This window comes from Bubalus kerabau, chromosome 1 (genome assembly GCF_029407905.1).
Source record: "Bubalus kerabau isolate K-KA32 ecotype Philippines breed swamp buffalo chromosome 1, PCC_UOA_SB_1v2, whole genome shotgun sequence".
Lineage (NCBI taxonomy): Eukaryota > Metazoa > Chordata > Mammalia > Artiodactyla > Bovidae > Bubalus > Bubalus kerabau.
In genome coordinates this window covers 10,807,542-10,824,039 of record NC_073624.1, presented here as the reverse complement: position 1 = coordinate 10,824,039, position 16,498 = coordinate 10,807,542, and the positions used below count along the sequence as shown (strand labels likewise).

The following is a 16,498-nucleotide window of genomic DNA, read 5'->3' as shown; positions in this document are numbered from 1 at the left end:
CTGGCACATGTCACTCTCTCTAAGGCACATACCCTGGTCTCCACTAAAAGACCATCCCAGGGCTCCGTGTAGCTCTCTAGCTAACACGTCTTTCCTGTGCTGGAACACCTCACAGGGGAACCTTGGCCTGGCCCAACCGCCTGCTGCGTCAGCCTGTGGGAAGCTGCAGCTGTGACGAGCGCACTGGGGCTGGCTGGTGCTCTTTAGTCCCTGACAACCGAGCTCTAGCTGAAACTCTTGCCTCCCCACCTGGCCACCCACCTCCACACACCTGTGCACACGCGGGTGTCACAGGGGCCACCCACAAAACAGGAAAGCCCCTGTGATCTGTCCAAGGGAAGCAATCTATCCAAGGGAAGCGATCTGTCCACCAAGCCAATCGTGCGGCTAATCACATACGCAGCAGGTAAAGAGAAGGATGGCCCCACAGGTCAGCCCAGCCCAGGCCTCTCTCCTCCCCCTGCCTTGGGCACCCTCTGCAGGCCCCCAGGGCTCAAGTGCATCTTTATCACGCCAACTACCCTCTGAGAACACCTCACACAGGGATGGGGACTCGGGGAGGGGAGCACCCTCTGATGCGGAGCACTTCCAGTTGTCTGTGCCCCTGGGCACATTTTTTAAGAAACTGCCCGTAATCCAGCCATCACAGGGACAAACCTGCCCACCCCCACCCCCACCTTCCACAAAAGGCCCTCTGCTCTGCAGCAGGCTCCTGTTGAAGACAACATCTCCCTCCCCCCAGGTAGCCCAAGATGTGTTTCTGGAAATGAGCCAAGTTCCAGCAGCAGGCCCACCGCTACCGTTGGAAACACGGGCTCTCGTCTGCCCACCGTCCCTGAGACCAGCCTGGAGACTGGTCAGGGGCCCTGTGAGGCTGACGGGAGCAAGCACAAAGCCCTTCCCAGCAGCCAGCTGGGCACCACGAGGCACCATCTAGTGCGGACTCCATCCTGCAGGGGCCAGGAGGCAGCACAGAAGGCCCTGGGGCACGGGCTATGGGTGGAGCCAGACTACCCCCAGGCCCCGTGAGTGCAGCCCAAGCCCCATTCCTGAGAAGCTGTGACCCTGCTGTTCCTCTGACTCTCACGTGGGTGCTGAAATTCAGCTTCACTAAACTCCATCTGTGACTGCTTTCCTTTCGTTGCTATGGTGAAGAGCCTCTGGTGGTCACAGAGTCAGCAGGTGACCTCACAGCCTATCCATGCAGGCTGAGAAAAAAGCAAGGCCAAATTTAGCCAAGCCCTGCAGGGACTTAACGTGCTGTGCCGGCCAGCTCCCAGGCCCAGACAAGCAAGCCCTTCTCACTGTTCTGTTTCTCCAAACCTCTGCCGTCTGGGAACACAGCCCAGTGGGCCGTGCGGTCCTCACCCTGCAGGATGCATCGTCCAGTCAGCAGAAACAACCCAAACTCACGCTTACTCTGATGACCCCAGCATTTTCTGGAAGCCCCGCCAACAATCATGGCTGATAGTCCCCAAATCCTGTCAGATCAACCAGCTTCCATGTGTTCTAGCTTATTTGCTCCTGACAACAGCCTTGTGAGGTAAGGGGATCAGGGAACCTTTTGTCCACGTTTTCTAACTTCATTAGATGGAAAAGCTGAACCTCAGAGAGACCATCAACCAGAGACGGTAGGGTGACAGGCTGCAGGGCTGGAGCCCGAGTCAGCGTCTTCTCTGCACGTGTTCCCTAGCCCGGCTCTGTTCTTTGATGACCGTGTTCCAGGGTGCAGGGCGGTCTGCTGCGGGTCATGAAAGACCTCTGGACCTCTGTTCCAGAAGGTGTCCTCAACATCTGACAGTGTCTGCAGCGCCTGCAAGGACGCCTGCTCGCACACGGGGTGGTGGGCTAACAGCCTGCCCGGGTGGAGACCCCGCGTCACTGCCTTGGTTCTCACACGCCCTCCGCCTGGTCTCCCACAGGGAACGACCTTGTGGAAGCTGATTTCACGCATGCACCCTGTGCTCACTTCTGACTCTAGGCTACAACGGTGGTTGTCAACCAGATGACCTTCTCTTTTGGGGTCGTCTGGCAACATCACAACCTGGGAAGGGGTCCTGACATCCATGGATTCTACAAACAGCCGAAAACACGCAGCACAGAAGTATCTACCCAAACATCAACAGCACCGAGCCCGGAGCACTGCCTGGAAGTCACAAGAGACTGTCTCCAACCTCGTGCCCAAGGGGCCAGCTGCCGACCAGATGCTGGACCGCAGCCCAACAGGCAAGGTCATTAGGACGGAGCGGTGAGCTCAGACATTCCCCTCTGCTGCTCAGGTTGAGGCATCCTGATCCCAGAGGGCAGTGCGTGGAGCCCTCCCACCCCTGGGAAGGGCCACACCAGGCGCACAAGCCCACACGCTGGGCACAGCACCCCACCCTTCCCAGTCCTCCGGTATGGCCCGGCTCACAGGAACTGTCCATCCCTACCGTCTACGGAAGGGCTGCCCACAGACCCGCCTGGCCCTCCAGCGTGGGGCCTGGGGAACAGAAGCCCACAGGTACATCAGGAGGTCCACTCACTAGCCCAGGGAGAAAACCAGACTTGGAGACACGATGTGGAAAAACACTGCTTCATTTACCATGTGCCCAGCTCTCTTCATTTTTCCAATTCCCAAAACATCCTCTGCGGGCTTGCAAGGCCCGTCGCAGCACGCCTGCCTGCAGCTGGGCCCAATATGCTCAGGCCTCTGAGTGCTCGTGTGCCAACCCGAGCTGACCCGACACGACAGAGCTCAGATGGCAATGATGCACGCTCCCTGCTCAGCCGGGTTTCAGGGTCATTTGATGTGAGTGGAGTCCGGAGGGGCCCAAACTCAAGATAGGTAAGGAGGTCAGTGTTTCCTGTCCTGATGATTCTGCTCCAACTGTCAGTACAGAATCAGGCAGACCCCGTTTCTCCCTCTCCTTCAGCCAACCCCACCCAGGGCCAGGCTGGGCCACTGCTGAGAACTGTAAAGCAGTGTATCAGCTCCACCACCCTTGAGAAGAAACCGGGGCTCAGGGAGCAGCATTGATCATCCCCCTGAACACAAGCCTGTTTTTTTGGGACTGACAGGCAGGAGAGTCTCCACGGAGGGCGATGGGGAGAGGCTGTCCAGGTCTATTCTCACTGACATGACTTCAGGCTTGGTTTCATTAGAATTCATCAAAGAGAGCCGATACGGAGAAAACAGGAGGAGCTGGCTCAACGCCACTGCTCTCCTGCCTGGTCTCTTCTGGCCACCCCCTGCACACACCCGGGATGAATGCCCTTGGCTCTCGAATACACTCTCTTTGCAAAGGCACATCCCCAGCCAGAGAGTGGGGGTCACTGCTAAAAAGCTAAACATGTATTTCCTGGGAATAACCAAACACACACTCACGGATGACAGAGGGTGCTCAGGAATGTCTTTTAACGAGTCATCTCTGCGGAGCCGACACGCAGCTCTTCCCTCTCCCCAGCAGACCAGCTGAGGCTGGAGGCCAGGGCAGTGCCGAGGTGGCGCTGCGTCCTGGGTGCAGACTCCACCGGCTCTGCCTGGGTCGGTTACGTGGCCTCGATCCAGTCTGCAAAATGCTGCCTTCCTCGCAGCAACAGGGGAGTGCTGTGTCTGGACAGCGCCTGGCACACGGAAGTGCTGCATGCCTGCTGTATCAACATTACAAGTCCTCCTGAATTGTGCTCTGAGTTTCTGTGATACCAGCTCCAACAGCAGGCTGACCAGTACAGTCACTGGGGAAGCCTGACACGCCATGCTTCACTCTGTTTTTATTTGATGGGGACTCCAGGGCAGACGTGGGCCATCCTGGCTGTAAACATCACAGCCCTTGGCGTGGTGTCTGCAGCCGCTGGGAGCACGGCCATCAGCTCGCGGCAGCCGCCGAGCCCTGCGGCTCCAGGGCTCCAGCCCCCGCTGGGGCCGGCTGCCCACACCTGCACCCGCTCCCCCTGGGGCTGGGCCTCCAGCAGTACTGAGGCCCCCAAGAAAGTTCTGCCTCACTGAAGACAGGCAGGGAGCCGGTGCAGAGTGACCTATGGGAGACCAAACCAAGGGTAAAACCTTCTTTTTTAAAGGAAGACTCTACTGACCCAGAGAAGTCTGTTGATGGCAAATGCTGGGAGAGAAATTTCACAACGGGTCTCTCCTACCTGGAGATTCTTCTAGATCCTGACTCGGTTCTAGAAAACAGGGACACAAGAGTAAACAGGCTGCTGTAGCCGTACTGGGACCACCTCAGCCGTAGTGTTCCCCTTCGGGGTCTCAGGCTCTTTGCCCTCAGGTCCCTACTCACACTTTCAGGACCTCTGAGAAGCCACCTAGTCCCAGGAGGGTCGCCCTCTCGGGAACTCACCTCCAAGGATGTGCGGGTTGACCACCGTGGAAGAACACGAGAGCTGAATGACACACGCTTATTTGGGCCTCTGCATGGAAACAGCCCCGATGCTGTCACGTGTCTGAGGCCCAGGTCCTCCCGGCGCCCCGGGCCTCGCCTGGCAGCCTGGGTCTACAGGGCCCCTGGTGGGGCCAAGTTTTCTCAGGGAGTTGGCTGTGATGGAGGCCCAGGCACACCGGGACCCCAGGTGCAGGAACTCAAGAGAAGCAGGTCCCTGAGCGGAGGGCCCGAGCTCTTCTGGAGACCGGGGCCCCTTAACACAAAACAACTACCAAAGAGCCACAGTTCCAGGCGAGGACAGTGTGAAACATCAGTGGCATGGTGGAAATAACCCTGATACCTTACACAAGCACAGAAGAGCAACACAAGGCACACACCACGGACAGGCTCATGCGGTCAACGTACAGTCCACAGTGAGCAGGCGAGGACAGAAAGAGAGGTGGAGGATACGCAAGAGGTAACAGAGATCCTGGTCATCACCCGCACAGCCCAGCAGCCCTGGAAGGCATCCCCAAACTGCCCTTTGCACCAACAACAGGTGTCTGTGAGTGATGGGGGCGCTCTGACCTCACCTGTGGACATCATCAAGGGTGAGATCAAGTTTGCCTGGCTTGCGTTAGGGGGTGGGTGGGTGGGAGAGGGGGAGACTTGCCCTCTCAATCACTGTCTTTCTTGGAGCAAAGCCTTGCCCCCACCCTTACCCCAGAGGACCTGTGGAGCAGGAGGCAAGACTGAGTGCCACGCCTTCGGGGTTGGACCAAAGCCTTGCCCCAGGGGCCCTGTGGAGCAGGAGGCACGACCCAGCGCCACGCCGTCATCCCTGCAGGTCCTTGGGATGGTCTCCTGCACCGCACTCGCTGGGTGCAGGGCTGGCCCTTGAGGTGCCGGGTGAGCCCTGGTTTGGGGGTCTCGGGGAAGTCGCAGAGCTCTACAAAAGCGCCTGGGGTCTAGGTGCGAGTGTTCCCAAAGCCCTGTGCAAGTCAGACACCCCAGAAAGGCCGTGTGCGGGCTTGTCTCCAGTGTGTTCCTCAAGGGCAGGGTGAAACCCAGGGTCTGTCCCATGTCCCCGTCTGCACACAACAGCCCTCCCGGAGAATGGACCAGTCAGGGGAGGCTGGGTTTCAAGAAGTTTCGGGAAGAAACTGAGACCCAAAGGGAATTCTCCAGGGTCTTCACCCACTCTTTTTCTCCCAGTCTTTTGCAGAGGCCAGGATGGACCTGACTGACTGATTTCTGAGAAAGAGCAAGAATAATTCTGGACCCAGCAAGGTGCTGCAGCTGTGCAGGCACCCAAGGGTGGAGGGGAGAGGCCCTTCGCACCAGACCCGTCTCCTAGAGCACAGCTGTGCAGATGGGGTGCTCAGTGCCCCTCGCCCCACTGCGGTGCCCTCTCGGGGCCCGATTCAGCACCCACACTGGCTGAGCCCAGCTCCACGGGCTGCACCGCCAAGGTCACAGCAAATGTGACAGGATCTTGGAGGCTCAGCCCTCCAGGCTCCAGCGGTCAGGCAGAACCGGTCCCCCGGCTCAGGGTCCGTGTCACAGAAAGAAAGAGTCGGGAGGACAGACCTGGACCATCCCTGTCGCCTGAGAGCCTCAAGCAGAGGAGAGGTGCCTACGTGCTCCTGGGCCTCGCACCGGCTCGTCAGGAGGAGGACACCGGCCTGGGGCCCCAGCAGACACTGGCTTGGGGGGAGTTTCTGTTCCTCACCTGCCTGTCCCCCAGGGCCCTCATGCAGGCTGACTGGATGGGGGACACAGGTGGCATCTTCCTCCACGAAGCAAGCAAATGTCTTCCACCATGCTCCCCCACCCCCAGAACAGGGGCCTTTCCATTGACAGGAACCTTTTACTTCAGGTATAAATGCCCTTTTAATATACCTACACTCTCCCCCGACCTGGCCCCAGAGTGAGCGTCCTGAGGCACAGCGTTGTCAAGCCTATTCCTGAGACCTGCCTGAGTGGGCCCTTCCCACCCTCCAATCAGGAGAAAGGGGAGGAAAAGAAATACTCAGAAACCTGAAGATTGTTTGGAATTTATTCTCTTAAATAAGAACGGTAACATTTGTTTAAAAAAAAAAAAATTAGAAGCACAACACCTTAGTTTCACAGAAAACAAAGTTTCACGGAAAAAACAAAGTTACACAATTAAATAAAAACAGCTCACAAAGAAACACACCAAAACTCACAACAGCAGAGATTAAAGGCAAGCATGGAGCTTCACAGAAGGCAGGCCGGAGGTAGAAAGGCGGGCATCCCTGACACAGCTCTGGCCTCCGTACCATGCCTGGAGACCCACTGCTGCTTAACGGCTCAGGAAAAGTGGGGTGTGGAACCCCTTAACTCACTGGTCAGGCCTTCAAGGCCACGCTGAGGCCACTGTCAGGAGAGACTATGGGATTCCACTGTCTACAGACACACTAAACACCAAGAGACAGCAGGAAGCTGCAGTAACAGGCCCAGGGAGTCAGACATGCCTTGGAAGCGAAGCGGTCCTCAGGGCCCCTGAAAGAGAGCCCTGTGCCCCTGGTCTCTGGTGCTGGAAGTATGCTCTGCTTGCTTTCTGAGACACTCACCCTACAGTCTCCACCTCCACCAGGAGCCTGGCTTCTCTGCTCCCTCCAAACCCCGACCGGAACAGTAAGATAGGCTAGGTCCCCAGGTAAACCAGAATTAAGGAAAGAGAAGCTTTAGAAACAGCTCCACTAGGATTGTGATTATTACTCAGGGCACAATATGTAAACGTGTACTTATACACATGAAGCTAAAGCAGTACAAGCACGTGGGTGTATATATGTAAACGTGCATACATCACCATTTGCTATGACTCTCGGGACTGGGCAGGGAAGCTGGATGCAGAAGTCTCTGCCTCACTAACAGGTTTTCCAGAAATGGAAGCAGACTTGGGAAGCAGTGGGAGATCTGGTAATAACCCCCTCCTGATGGCAGGAACCCAGGATAGGTCGGAGGCGCCCTGCCATACGACCGTCCCTGCTGGTGCAGCAACACCTGGTCTCCCAGTGCCCACTCGGCAGGCCCACCACGAACCCGGGTGCCACGCAGGCCTGTCTAGGGATGGGGGCAGGCAGCGCCCAGCCAGACAGCCTTGTGTGTTAAGATCATCTTTCCGTAACATGACAGACAACGAAGCCTTCCTCCCGTCCCATGTCTGTCGCAGGGACTGGAAGGACAGCGTTTCTGATCACCATGACCCCCACCTGTACACTTCAGTTCTGGTTCCCCACCATACGAGGTGTAAAGGGGAGTCCTCTGGATGAAGAAAGGGCCTCAAAACCCGCAACTGAGGGTCTTGTATTCAAGGGGAAAACGTACCATCTGGGGTTTTCTTTCTTTCTCTACCTGTTCTCCGAATGTTTCCTATGGGCAGGTGATCTGAGGCCAGGGTAAGGAAACCTGTGCCAGGCCCACGAACCTGCAGCAGCCAGTGTAAGAAGCTTGAGACAAACTAGTTACAGACTGAGAACAGAAAAGAGGGTTTCTACATCAAAAGCACATCACATACGAAGATGTTAAAGCAGGCAGCAGCCTGGCTGCCAGAGACAGAGGACGTTGGACTAGGTTCTAACTCACGGGCTGTGTTTGTATTTTTGGCAACAGCAGTAATTGTGGTGGAAGAGGCGAACACAAGGGAAAGGAGGGAAACGCCCCAGACTAAAGAGGGCAGATGCACAACAGCCGACCCGTCACGGCTCCCCTGGCCCCACCTCCCGGGAAACGGGGACCCGAGTGTGAGCCACGCTCCACACACCACTCACTCCTGCTCAGAGTGAAGCCCAGGGCACGTGCCAGGACCTGGCCTGCCAACTGCCGTCCACAGCACACATTCTGAAGCCCTCCAACACCTGAATTTTTCTGAATCTTTTCAAATCAAGGTTCCAGTTAACCAAAACTTTAGTTTGGGATTTTTTCTATTAAAGGAGCAGAAGAAATCAATGTCATGCCACGTGTAACGGGCAACCATGTCCTGCTCCTCTCCTGTGGAGGGGAAGTGCTGGTGTCTTGGGGCGTGTCCACACTCAGAGCTGTCTTTCTGAAAGCCCAGGTCTCCAAAGACAGCTACCCACTGGACCCCAGTGCTCTGGGCACTGGCTCACTGCTGCCCACAGGGTACCGCCAACCAGGGCTCACATCCTGAACCCGCGTGCTGGGAGAGGTGCGTCTCCCTCAAAATCAAGAGGGCCCACAAGCCTTTGATTCAGTCACATGCCCAGCTCTCATCTTCTATCCCTGCTTCAGAGAAGGTTCCTCTTCTCTACGGAACCCTTTTCTCTTCACAGCTCCTAAAATCCTAAAGCCTACCACGCTTCCAAAGCAGACAGTCAGACAGCAAACTGAACCAGATCAGGTGCGTGACCAGGAACGGCCTGACCTCCGCTGGCTTCACTCCTCTGCAGATGTTCACAAGAGCCTGAGCGCCCTGGCTGTGTGCTGAGCCCCAGGTGGTGCTCACCTGCTCAAAGGCACACGTCCGCGTCTCTGCCAGCCCCTCCCCAACTCGGGCCCTCAGCACCTCATGAGAAAGATGGATTATAAGAGGTTTAAGGGGTAGCAAGTCCTTCGTGGCTTAAACATGGCTATAAAATGTTGGTCCAACCTCCAGGGCACCTGCAGACTTGCCCGGATCAGAGAGAGCCACACGCAGCAGCAGAGCTGAGCTCTCTTACGTCCCGCCCCTGGGGCTCAGGCAGTTCCGAAGCGCGGTCAGAGGAGCAGCACTACCAGCCTCCCATCTGAGGACCAAGAGGACCACCCTGTTCCTCCTCCCTTTGGGAATCCTATGCCCAACTCCTCTCCCTCTAGCCGATAACCTGTCCTTTCCACAGGGTGATTTCTGTGGACGGGACGACGCCTGTGACAGGTGAGAGCAGGGCCCTGATGACTTCCTCTCCCGCCAGCTGCAGTGAGCTGGCCTGTGACCAGGTGGGGCTGCACAGGTCCCCAGGACCACCCGCATCTGTGGGACTGTGGACACACCACACAGGCTGCTTTGGCAGAGAGGAGGGAGAAGTGGCTTTAAGGAAAAAAACACTATTCTTCACAACAAAGCTGGTTCCGTGAGCCCTTCTCTTCCTGCCTTCCGAGATCAGAATAAAAGTATTTTCAGAAGTGGCGGTGGTGGCACTCGCCTCCTGATGCAGGAAGACGTTAAAATGGAACCAGCCAGGGCCTCTCCTTCAGCGGTCACGGGTGTGGGGAGAACAGCAGCAGCTGCCCCAGACACCAGGGCAGCGAAGGGGACAGAGGAGATCCAGTGCAGGTGGGCCTGTGTGCAAACCCTGGGACCTTCTCACAGTTCCACGCCTGGCCTGAGGAGCCCACCACGAGGGACTACAGGAAGGCCCTGCTGCCCTGGCTCGTCACGTGGGTCAGTGCTAAAAGTAGCCAGTTCTGAACTCCTCTTCTCTGGACAGGCCTGGGCTTGGCCCCCAGGTGTCTGATGGATGTGGGCAGGTCCCAGGGCCCGGCAATAAAACTCTGAGACTTGGAACAGACGGCACGAAGTGTGGGCGATGCCGCTGACCTGATGGTGCCCTACTGACTCACAGTGGGCCAGTGAAACTCCCCTCGGATCTGCACCAGCACCTCCGACAGCCCATAGAGAAAGGGGACTCCGAACGCAAGCAGCTGGCACATGAAAAAGGAGTCCGGAGGGTTCTGGGCCGCCTGATGCCCAATCGATGAAATGCTGCACTGGAGGTGCTGGCTCATCCCCTTGGCCTTGTCGCAGAGGCCGAGCGAGTGACGCGCCACCCAGCCAAACAAGGAAGTGAGGCTACCTGGGCTTCTCTCAGCAGGGCTGGCACTGGTGCTGGGCCGTCCGCTGGCGTCCGCGGCGGGGCTGTCCTGCAGGGGTCCCCGGGCCTCCTAGGAGAGGAAGATGACTGAGTGAGGCACCACGTCTCAAGAGACAGTGACACCTGGCTGTGGTCGGCTGGCTGTTGTCACCAGGCAACCCAGAGACGTGCCAGGATACATATCACGGGGGTCGCGGGAGTCACGGTCCAGAGGTGCCTGGTACCCCTTCCCATGGGCTCTCTGCCATCCCAGAGGCCCTCCAGGAAGCAATGGTCAGCTGCCGACATACACAGGGACACCCCATCTGAGAGGATACCAAGCTCACTTGAAAAGACAAGCAGGGAGCTGACTATGCTCAGTCTTTTAAAATAAAGTTCTTAGATGAGTGGTCCCTAGAATAAACAAAGTTAAAGGAGTTGGCTGCAGAACATTTATTTCGAGCCAAATCCTTTTCCAGCGTTCTCCTCTCAGGAAAGGTGCAACTTTCAAGGCAAAAGGCTTTTTTTATACAGAACAAACAGAAGGGAGGGGTGGACACGCTCTTCCCAACGTAGCTCAGGTGCTGGCAAGAACACTTCCATAGTGAAACCCAACATTCAATGAGTCCTGACATGCTGCCCCTTCCCAAATCAGACCAAGACCACTTCTCATACCCTCCCACTCACAGGAAGGGCTTCTCAGTGGTCACTCAGGGCCTGTTGGCCATGCCTGAGCTGCCACCGCACTGGACAGTCACCTGGTGCCCCCACCCCTGCAGCCCAGCCCCGTTACCTTTCCAGAAAGAGGCGCCCCTGCCGGTCTCTTCCTCTGTGCAGGGCCAGACAGCCGGTAACAGTAGTGTGGCTTGCAGTAGAATTTACCTGCAGGCATCAGGGAGCAGGGGAAGAGGTAGTGAGCAAGTCTCTGAAATGCCGGACTTGACTGCTGGTCTTGGCACACGCGTCCCCATTGCCCCAGCCCGACCTTGCCCAGGCCAGGGTTCTTGTCCAGGGAGGCCAGGCCCTCCTCTTCCCTGTGCCCGGATGTGTGGAGGCCACAGAGCCATCACCCAATCAGGGCCCAGAGCAGAGACTGCAGCCTGTACAGCAGGGCCAGCAAACAAAGTGGCTGTGTGTGCAGAACAAAGATGTGGTCACATGAAGAGCTAGAGGAGCATTTCTGGGGGAACCGAGAGTGAACACAAGTGCTGGAGGCATGAAGGCTGCCACGGGTGGGGCAGCACTGAACATTAGCTCTGTTGCAGCCCTCTGGCAACCATGTGCGACTTGGCGCTGGTCAGATTGCAGCTCAGATCCTTAGTGGGTCAGATCAGCATTAAAGACAATGCAAAACAAACCAAAAAATCCTACAATCGACTGTGACTAGAACAAAACAGAATTAAGCCTAATAAAGAGCATCAGCGTGCACACGGCACCCTCAGGGTCCGGCAGTGTTTCCCAGTGCTCAGCTGTGCCCACCTGGGCTGCCTGGGTCCTGGCGTAACATTGTGTCCCGCTGCATAACGTGTGTCCCGCTGCATAACACGTGTGTCCCGCTGCATAACACATGTGTCCTGCTGCATAACGTGTGTCCCGCTGCATAACATGTGTGTCCTGCTGCGTAACACATGACCCGCTGCATAGCACGTGTGTCCTGCTGCATAACACGTGTGTCCCGCTGCATAACACGTGTGTCCCGCTGCATAACACATGTGTCCTGCTGCATAACATGTGTCCCGCTGCATAACTCGTGTCCTGCTGCATAACACGTGTCCCACTGCATAACATGTGTGTCCTGCTGCGTAACACATGACCTGCTGCATAGCACGTGTGTCCTGCTGCATAACACGTGTGTCCTGCTGCGTAACACATGACCCGCCGCACAACATGTGTGTCCCACTGCACAACACATGTGTCCTGCTGCATAACACGTGTGTCCCGCTGCATAACACGTGTGTCCTGTTGCATAATGTGTCCTACTGCATAACACGTGTGTCCTGCTTCATAACGCGTGTCCTGCTGCGTAACGTGTGTGTCCTGCTGCGGGTGGGATCACAAGCTTGATTAATGCCAACCCTGGCTTTTCCCATGACACTTGTAGTGGAATTCAGTCACAGAGGGGTGTTTTTTCCTCACCCCTTTCTTTACTCCCACTTATAGTCAAGGTTTTGAAAATTAAAGGACAGACCCTGTTAGAGAAACTGTTGAAACCAGAGTAATCCCACTCATCTTTCTCCTTTGGAGAGAGCAGCTCCTTTAACAAATTAACTTTCCTATTTTTGAAGTTAAAAATAAGAGGACCTAACAAGAATATGATAGAAAAGATCAATGAAACTGATTGTTCTAAAGATAAAACTGACATCAGACTAATTCAGAAAAACAGAGAGAAGACTCAAATAAATAAAATCAGAAATAAAAGGAGACATTACAAGTGATACCACAGAAATACAAAGGATCCTAAGACGCTCCTAAAAACAACTATTTGCCAATCTAGATAACCTAGAGTAAATGAATAAATTCCTAGAAACATAATTTATCAAATCTTAGTCATAAAGAAACAGAAAACCTGAACTGACCAGTACTGAGTAAGGAGACTGAATCAGGGATTAAAATTCTCGCAAAACAGAAAAGCCCCAGACCGGATGGTTTCACTGGTGAATTCTATCAAACATTTAAAGAACTAACAACAAGCCTTCTCAAATGCATCCAGATGACTGAATGGGGACACTCCCAACTCATTCATGAGACCACCATCAACCTCATACCAAAAGCCAGATAAGGAGCCTGGGAGAAAACTACGGACCAATATCCCTGATGAACACTGGTGCAAAAATTATCCACAAAATATTAGCAAACCAAATTGAACAGCACTTTGAAAGGATCAGACATCATTATCAAGTGGGATTTATTCCAGGAAGGCAAGGAAGCCTCACCCACCGCTCTCCAGAGTCCACCCAGGACAGGTGAGGTGCTTCCTGACACCCTGAGTGTCATGGCTCCCTCCTCCTCTGCACTGTCCAAAGTCAGAGTCTGCACTGTGCCCTGGAGCCCACAGCCATTCTCACACTGAATGCTGCCAGGGCACCCCACGCAGGACCCAGCCTGCTTACGTTCCATCCACCCCACAAGAGAATGTGTCTCCAGGTGTGGCACAGAATCTAGGGGCAAAAATACTTGTGGATCAATTCTTTGGACCTGGAAAGATCCTTCCAGGTAAACCTCACAGACAGAAACACGGGGCGGGCTTCATTCACCAAGCCCATCAGGGAGATCAAAGGCGTTCTCTGAAGACCTGGTGTGTGCGGTACGGAGAGCTGCACCCCGGCCCTCACTTTTCATTCGTGTAAGCAGAGGACCAGGGGCCACAACAGGGGCCAGCTTTCCTCAGCTCCTCTCACTCACTATTCAAAGAGCCTGGATGAGGGACTATCTCCTCACTGCAGGGCGGCCCCCTCCTGTGTGAGGGCCACCCCACGAGGATTCACTCCCCCTCCTGTACACCTGCATCTTTTCATCACTGTTGGATCAGTAAGATGGCCTCTCAAAAAGTCCCTCTGGGGTTCTGTAGGAACGGGTGTAGAAGTCATCAATGTCTTGGGTGACTGTTTGCAGTTAACCCCAAGGTTTTTCAGGTGGCAGACACACCTCTCCATTAGGCTTTGTTACCAGTTGGCATAATCCTCCACCTTCTGCCTTGTCAAGGTCATCCCACTATGAAATCAACAAATACCGCAAAAGGCCAGGGCTTGACCAGCACAGTAAACCAGATGAAGGCCTGTGCCACGTGCTCTCAGTTCCACAGAGATGCGGATGCAAGAGAGAACGGGTGACCATGCGCACAACTCGGGCACCTTCGGGAACCAAAGTCCGAGAACAGCAGCCAAGGACGCAGTTTCAATGTGCTGCCACTGACCTCAGGCAAGAAACGTGGCTTTTTGAGACTGTGATTCTTCTTCTCTAAAGCAAAGATAAAAAGACTTATTCTCCTTGGGCCCCTTTTATCTTAAGATCCTGCCGTGAGGTAGGAGAGCATGTTATCTGTGAAGCCAGGGCAGGCGTTTAGGTAAACACATGCCCTTCACTTCTCCATGGTCACCAAGTCATCCATGACACTGCCTGGTGACTCTGTGGACGGGGTGGGAATGCTCACGAGAGGCAGAAAGAAAAGCATCTGTGTGAGCAAGCAGTGGGGACCGTGTCCGGGCGCACCTCCGGCGCAGGGAGCTCACCGTCCTCGAGGGCGTAGGCATAGGCCGACAGGCGCAGGGTGGTGGCGCAGTGCTCGCACTTGAAGCAGCTCCGGTGGAAGAACTTGCCCTCGGCGCTCAGCCGCTCCATCACGTAGACCCGCTTCTGGCAGAAATAGCAGGTGTCGCTGCCTCCCAAGTTCTGCGGGAACTCCTTCTTTATGGAGCCCTGGGGGATGGAGGCACAGGTCAGGGAGAGGTCTCCTAGCACTCCCCGGGTGCACGACCCTCACTAAGTGGCTCGGCCTGGGGACCGGAGCCTCGTGCCCACCCAGCACTCGGCACGGAGTCTGTTCTCTGCCATTTACTAACGATCAAACCAAGTTCTTTCATCAGACTCTGATCTGAAGGTGCTCCTGTGGTTCTCCATGGACACAGGCTCCTGGACCCTAGAGCACTCACTAGGAGATTCTGTGTATACCGTTCACACAACATTCTAAACAACAATTTCAGTCCTGGAAGGTCAGTTGCAAAATACAGACCCCTCAGAAAAAAAAAACAAAAACACACCACATGGCACATAGTGGCTGCGTATGTCACTAGAGCTACTTAGAGCAAAGCAGGCGTGCTCTCCAGAGCTGCCTTATCCAGACAGACAGTGCCCTTAGCGTATCTTACCAGTTCCTTCTTGTCTAGAAGGGTTTTGGGTTGTTCTTTCCTTTGAAGCTGATTGGCTATCTGCTCAGCCAATGAGCTCACTCCGCCCGTGTACATCTTTATATACTTCTATTGGTTGGAGATTGTAAAATGACCAGAAAGAAGGAAAATGAGAAGGAAATAAATAAATAAATTAAGAAGACAGGGGGGGAAAAATCTTTGAAAGGTATAAAATGAACACAAGGTGCAGCAACAAACATGCCAACACAGTGCCCACGAGCAGGGGACAAGGTGTCAGTGTCCACACGCTGGCGCCAGCACAGGCGGGGGCAGCGGCCGCAGGGACAGTGAAATTCAGGAGCGAGAACCTGGCCTCTCTCACGTCTCTGGATGGAGTGCAGGCGACGCGCAGGTGGGAGGACGGTGGATGTGAGCAGACAGGAGTGGGAAGGGCCTACGGCCCAGTGGCTCAAATTGCATACGAAGAACTCGAGGGGACCGCCCCCCCCCCGACCTTGTAGACAGCAGGCACCAGACAGCGGGCACGTCCCCGGCCTGGGAGAGGGCTTGGGGTGCTGCTTCCTCATTTACTGACAGAAAGACAGCAAGGCCAACTCTCCGCCTGGGTAATGTGTGTCCCCGGGGATGACGTCCGTCCTCACTGGTAACCGCTGCACTCAGAGCCTCCGTGCTGGGCATCAGAGGCCCTGGCTTTACCAGGAAGGACGTTCCTCTGCCCGTTATCCCATGGAGAGTTCTGTGCTCCTCTGGGCCCTGAGGCCAAAGCCGTCCGGGCCAGCCAGGCCACTGCTGAAGCCGCTGCAGGAGTCTGCAGGGCTGCTGTGGAAGCCAGATGTGCTTCCATCCAGGAGGGGTCCTTCATTAAGTTGAAACAAGATAAAAGAAAAAAATCCAACCACCTCAATCCTTTTTCCAACAAAGCTGAAGAAGTCACAGGAGAAAACTACGCATTTCAATGGCAAGTCTTCTTGTGGAAACCCTGCTTTGAGCTCGTCTGCAGGGAGTGAGGCCCAAGCCTCACCCGCAGCCTGTGTGTGTGACACTCTCAGCAGCCATGTGCCCGCGAGCCTGAGGAACCCTCTCCTCATTCCACACCCACAACATGCAGGAGGGCTGGGGATGCCAGCAACCCCGGCAGGTGGCCATATGGGAGGGAACCACCAGCCTGAGCACCGGCACATCCCAGATGAAGCGAGGACACCAGAGGAACACTCCGGGGAAACGCTCTGTGGACTACGAGGACAGCAGCGGCGCATCAAGCAGTTCCCAAGGTTCAGCTGGAGCTGAGGGCTCAATTATATTTTCAATTTAAAATAAGGAGATTTCCAAAGATTAGTGCCATTTGCTCATTAACTCACAGCTCATACCCATCGGTGGTCGAGAAACACAAGTGCTTCTTAGACCGAAGCCCTCTTTAGATACAGATGTGAGGGAAGTGTAAGCCTGGAACAGACAGACA

The 16,498-nt window shown here is 55.4% G+C and overlaps 1 protein-coding gene across 19 annotated transcripts in view; it reads right to left on the bottom strand.

Annotated features, from left to right (window-relative positions):
* Positions 1–16,498, bottom strand: part of MICAL3 (microtubule associated monooxygenase, calponin and LIM domain containing 3) — a 156,535-nt gene that overhangs the window by 33,473 nt on the left and 106,564 nt on the right. For 17 of the 19 annotated variants that reach the window (XM_055567379.1, XM_055567325.1, XM_055567319.1 and 14 more), the window contains 4 exons: positions 15,040–15,147; positions 14,404–14,590; positions 10,968–11,056; positions 10,178–10,265 (listed from right to left, as the gene is read on the bottom strand). In XM_055567379.1, the coding sequence (XP_055423354.1) occupies positions 10,178–10,265; positions 10,968–11,056; positions 14,404–14,590; positions 15,040–15,147 (472 nt within the window). The remainder of the gene's footprint in view (positions 1–10,177; positions 10,266–10,967; positions 11,057–14,403; positions 14,591–15,039; positions 15,148–16,498) is intronic. The other 2 variants (XM_055567424.1, XM_055567432.1) reach the window with 1 other exon arrangement.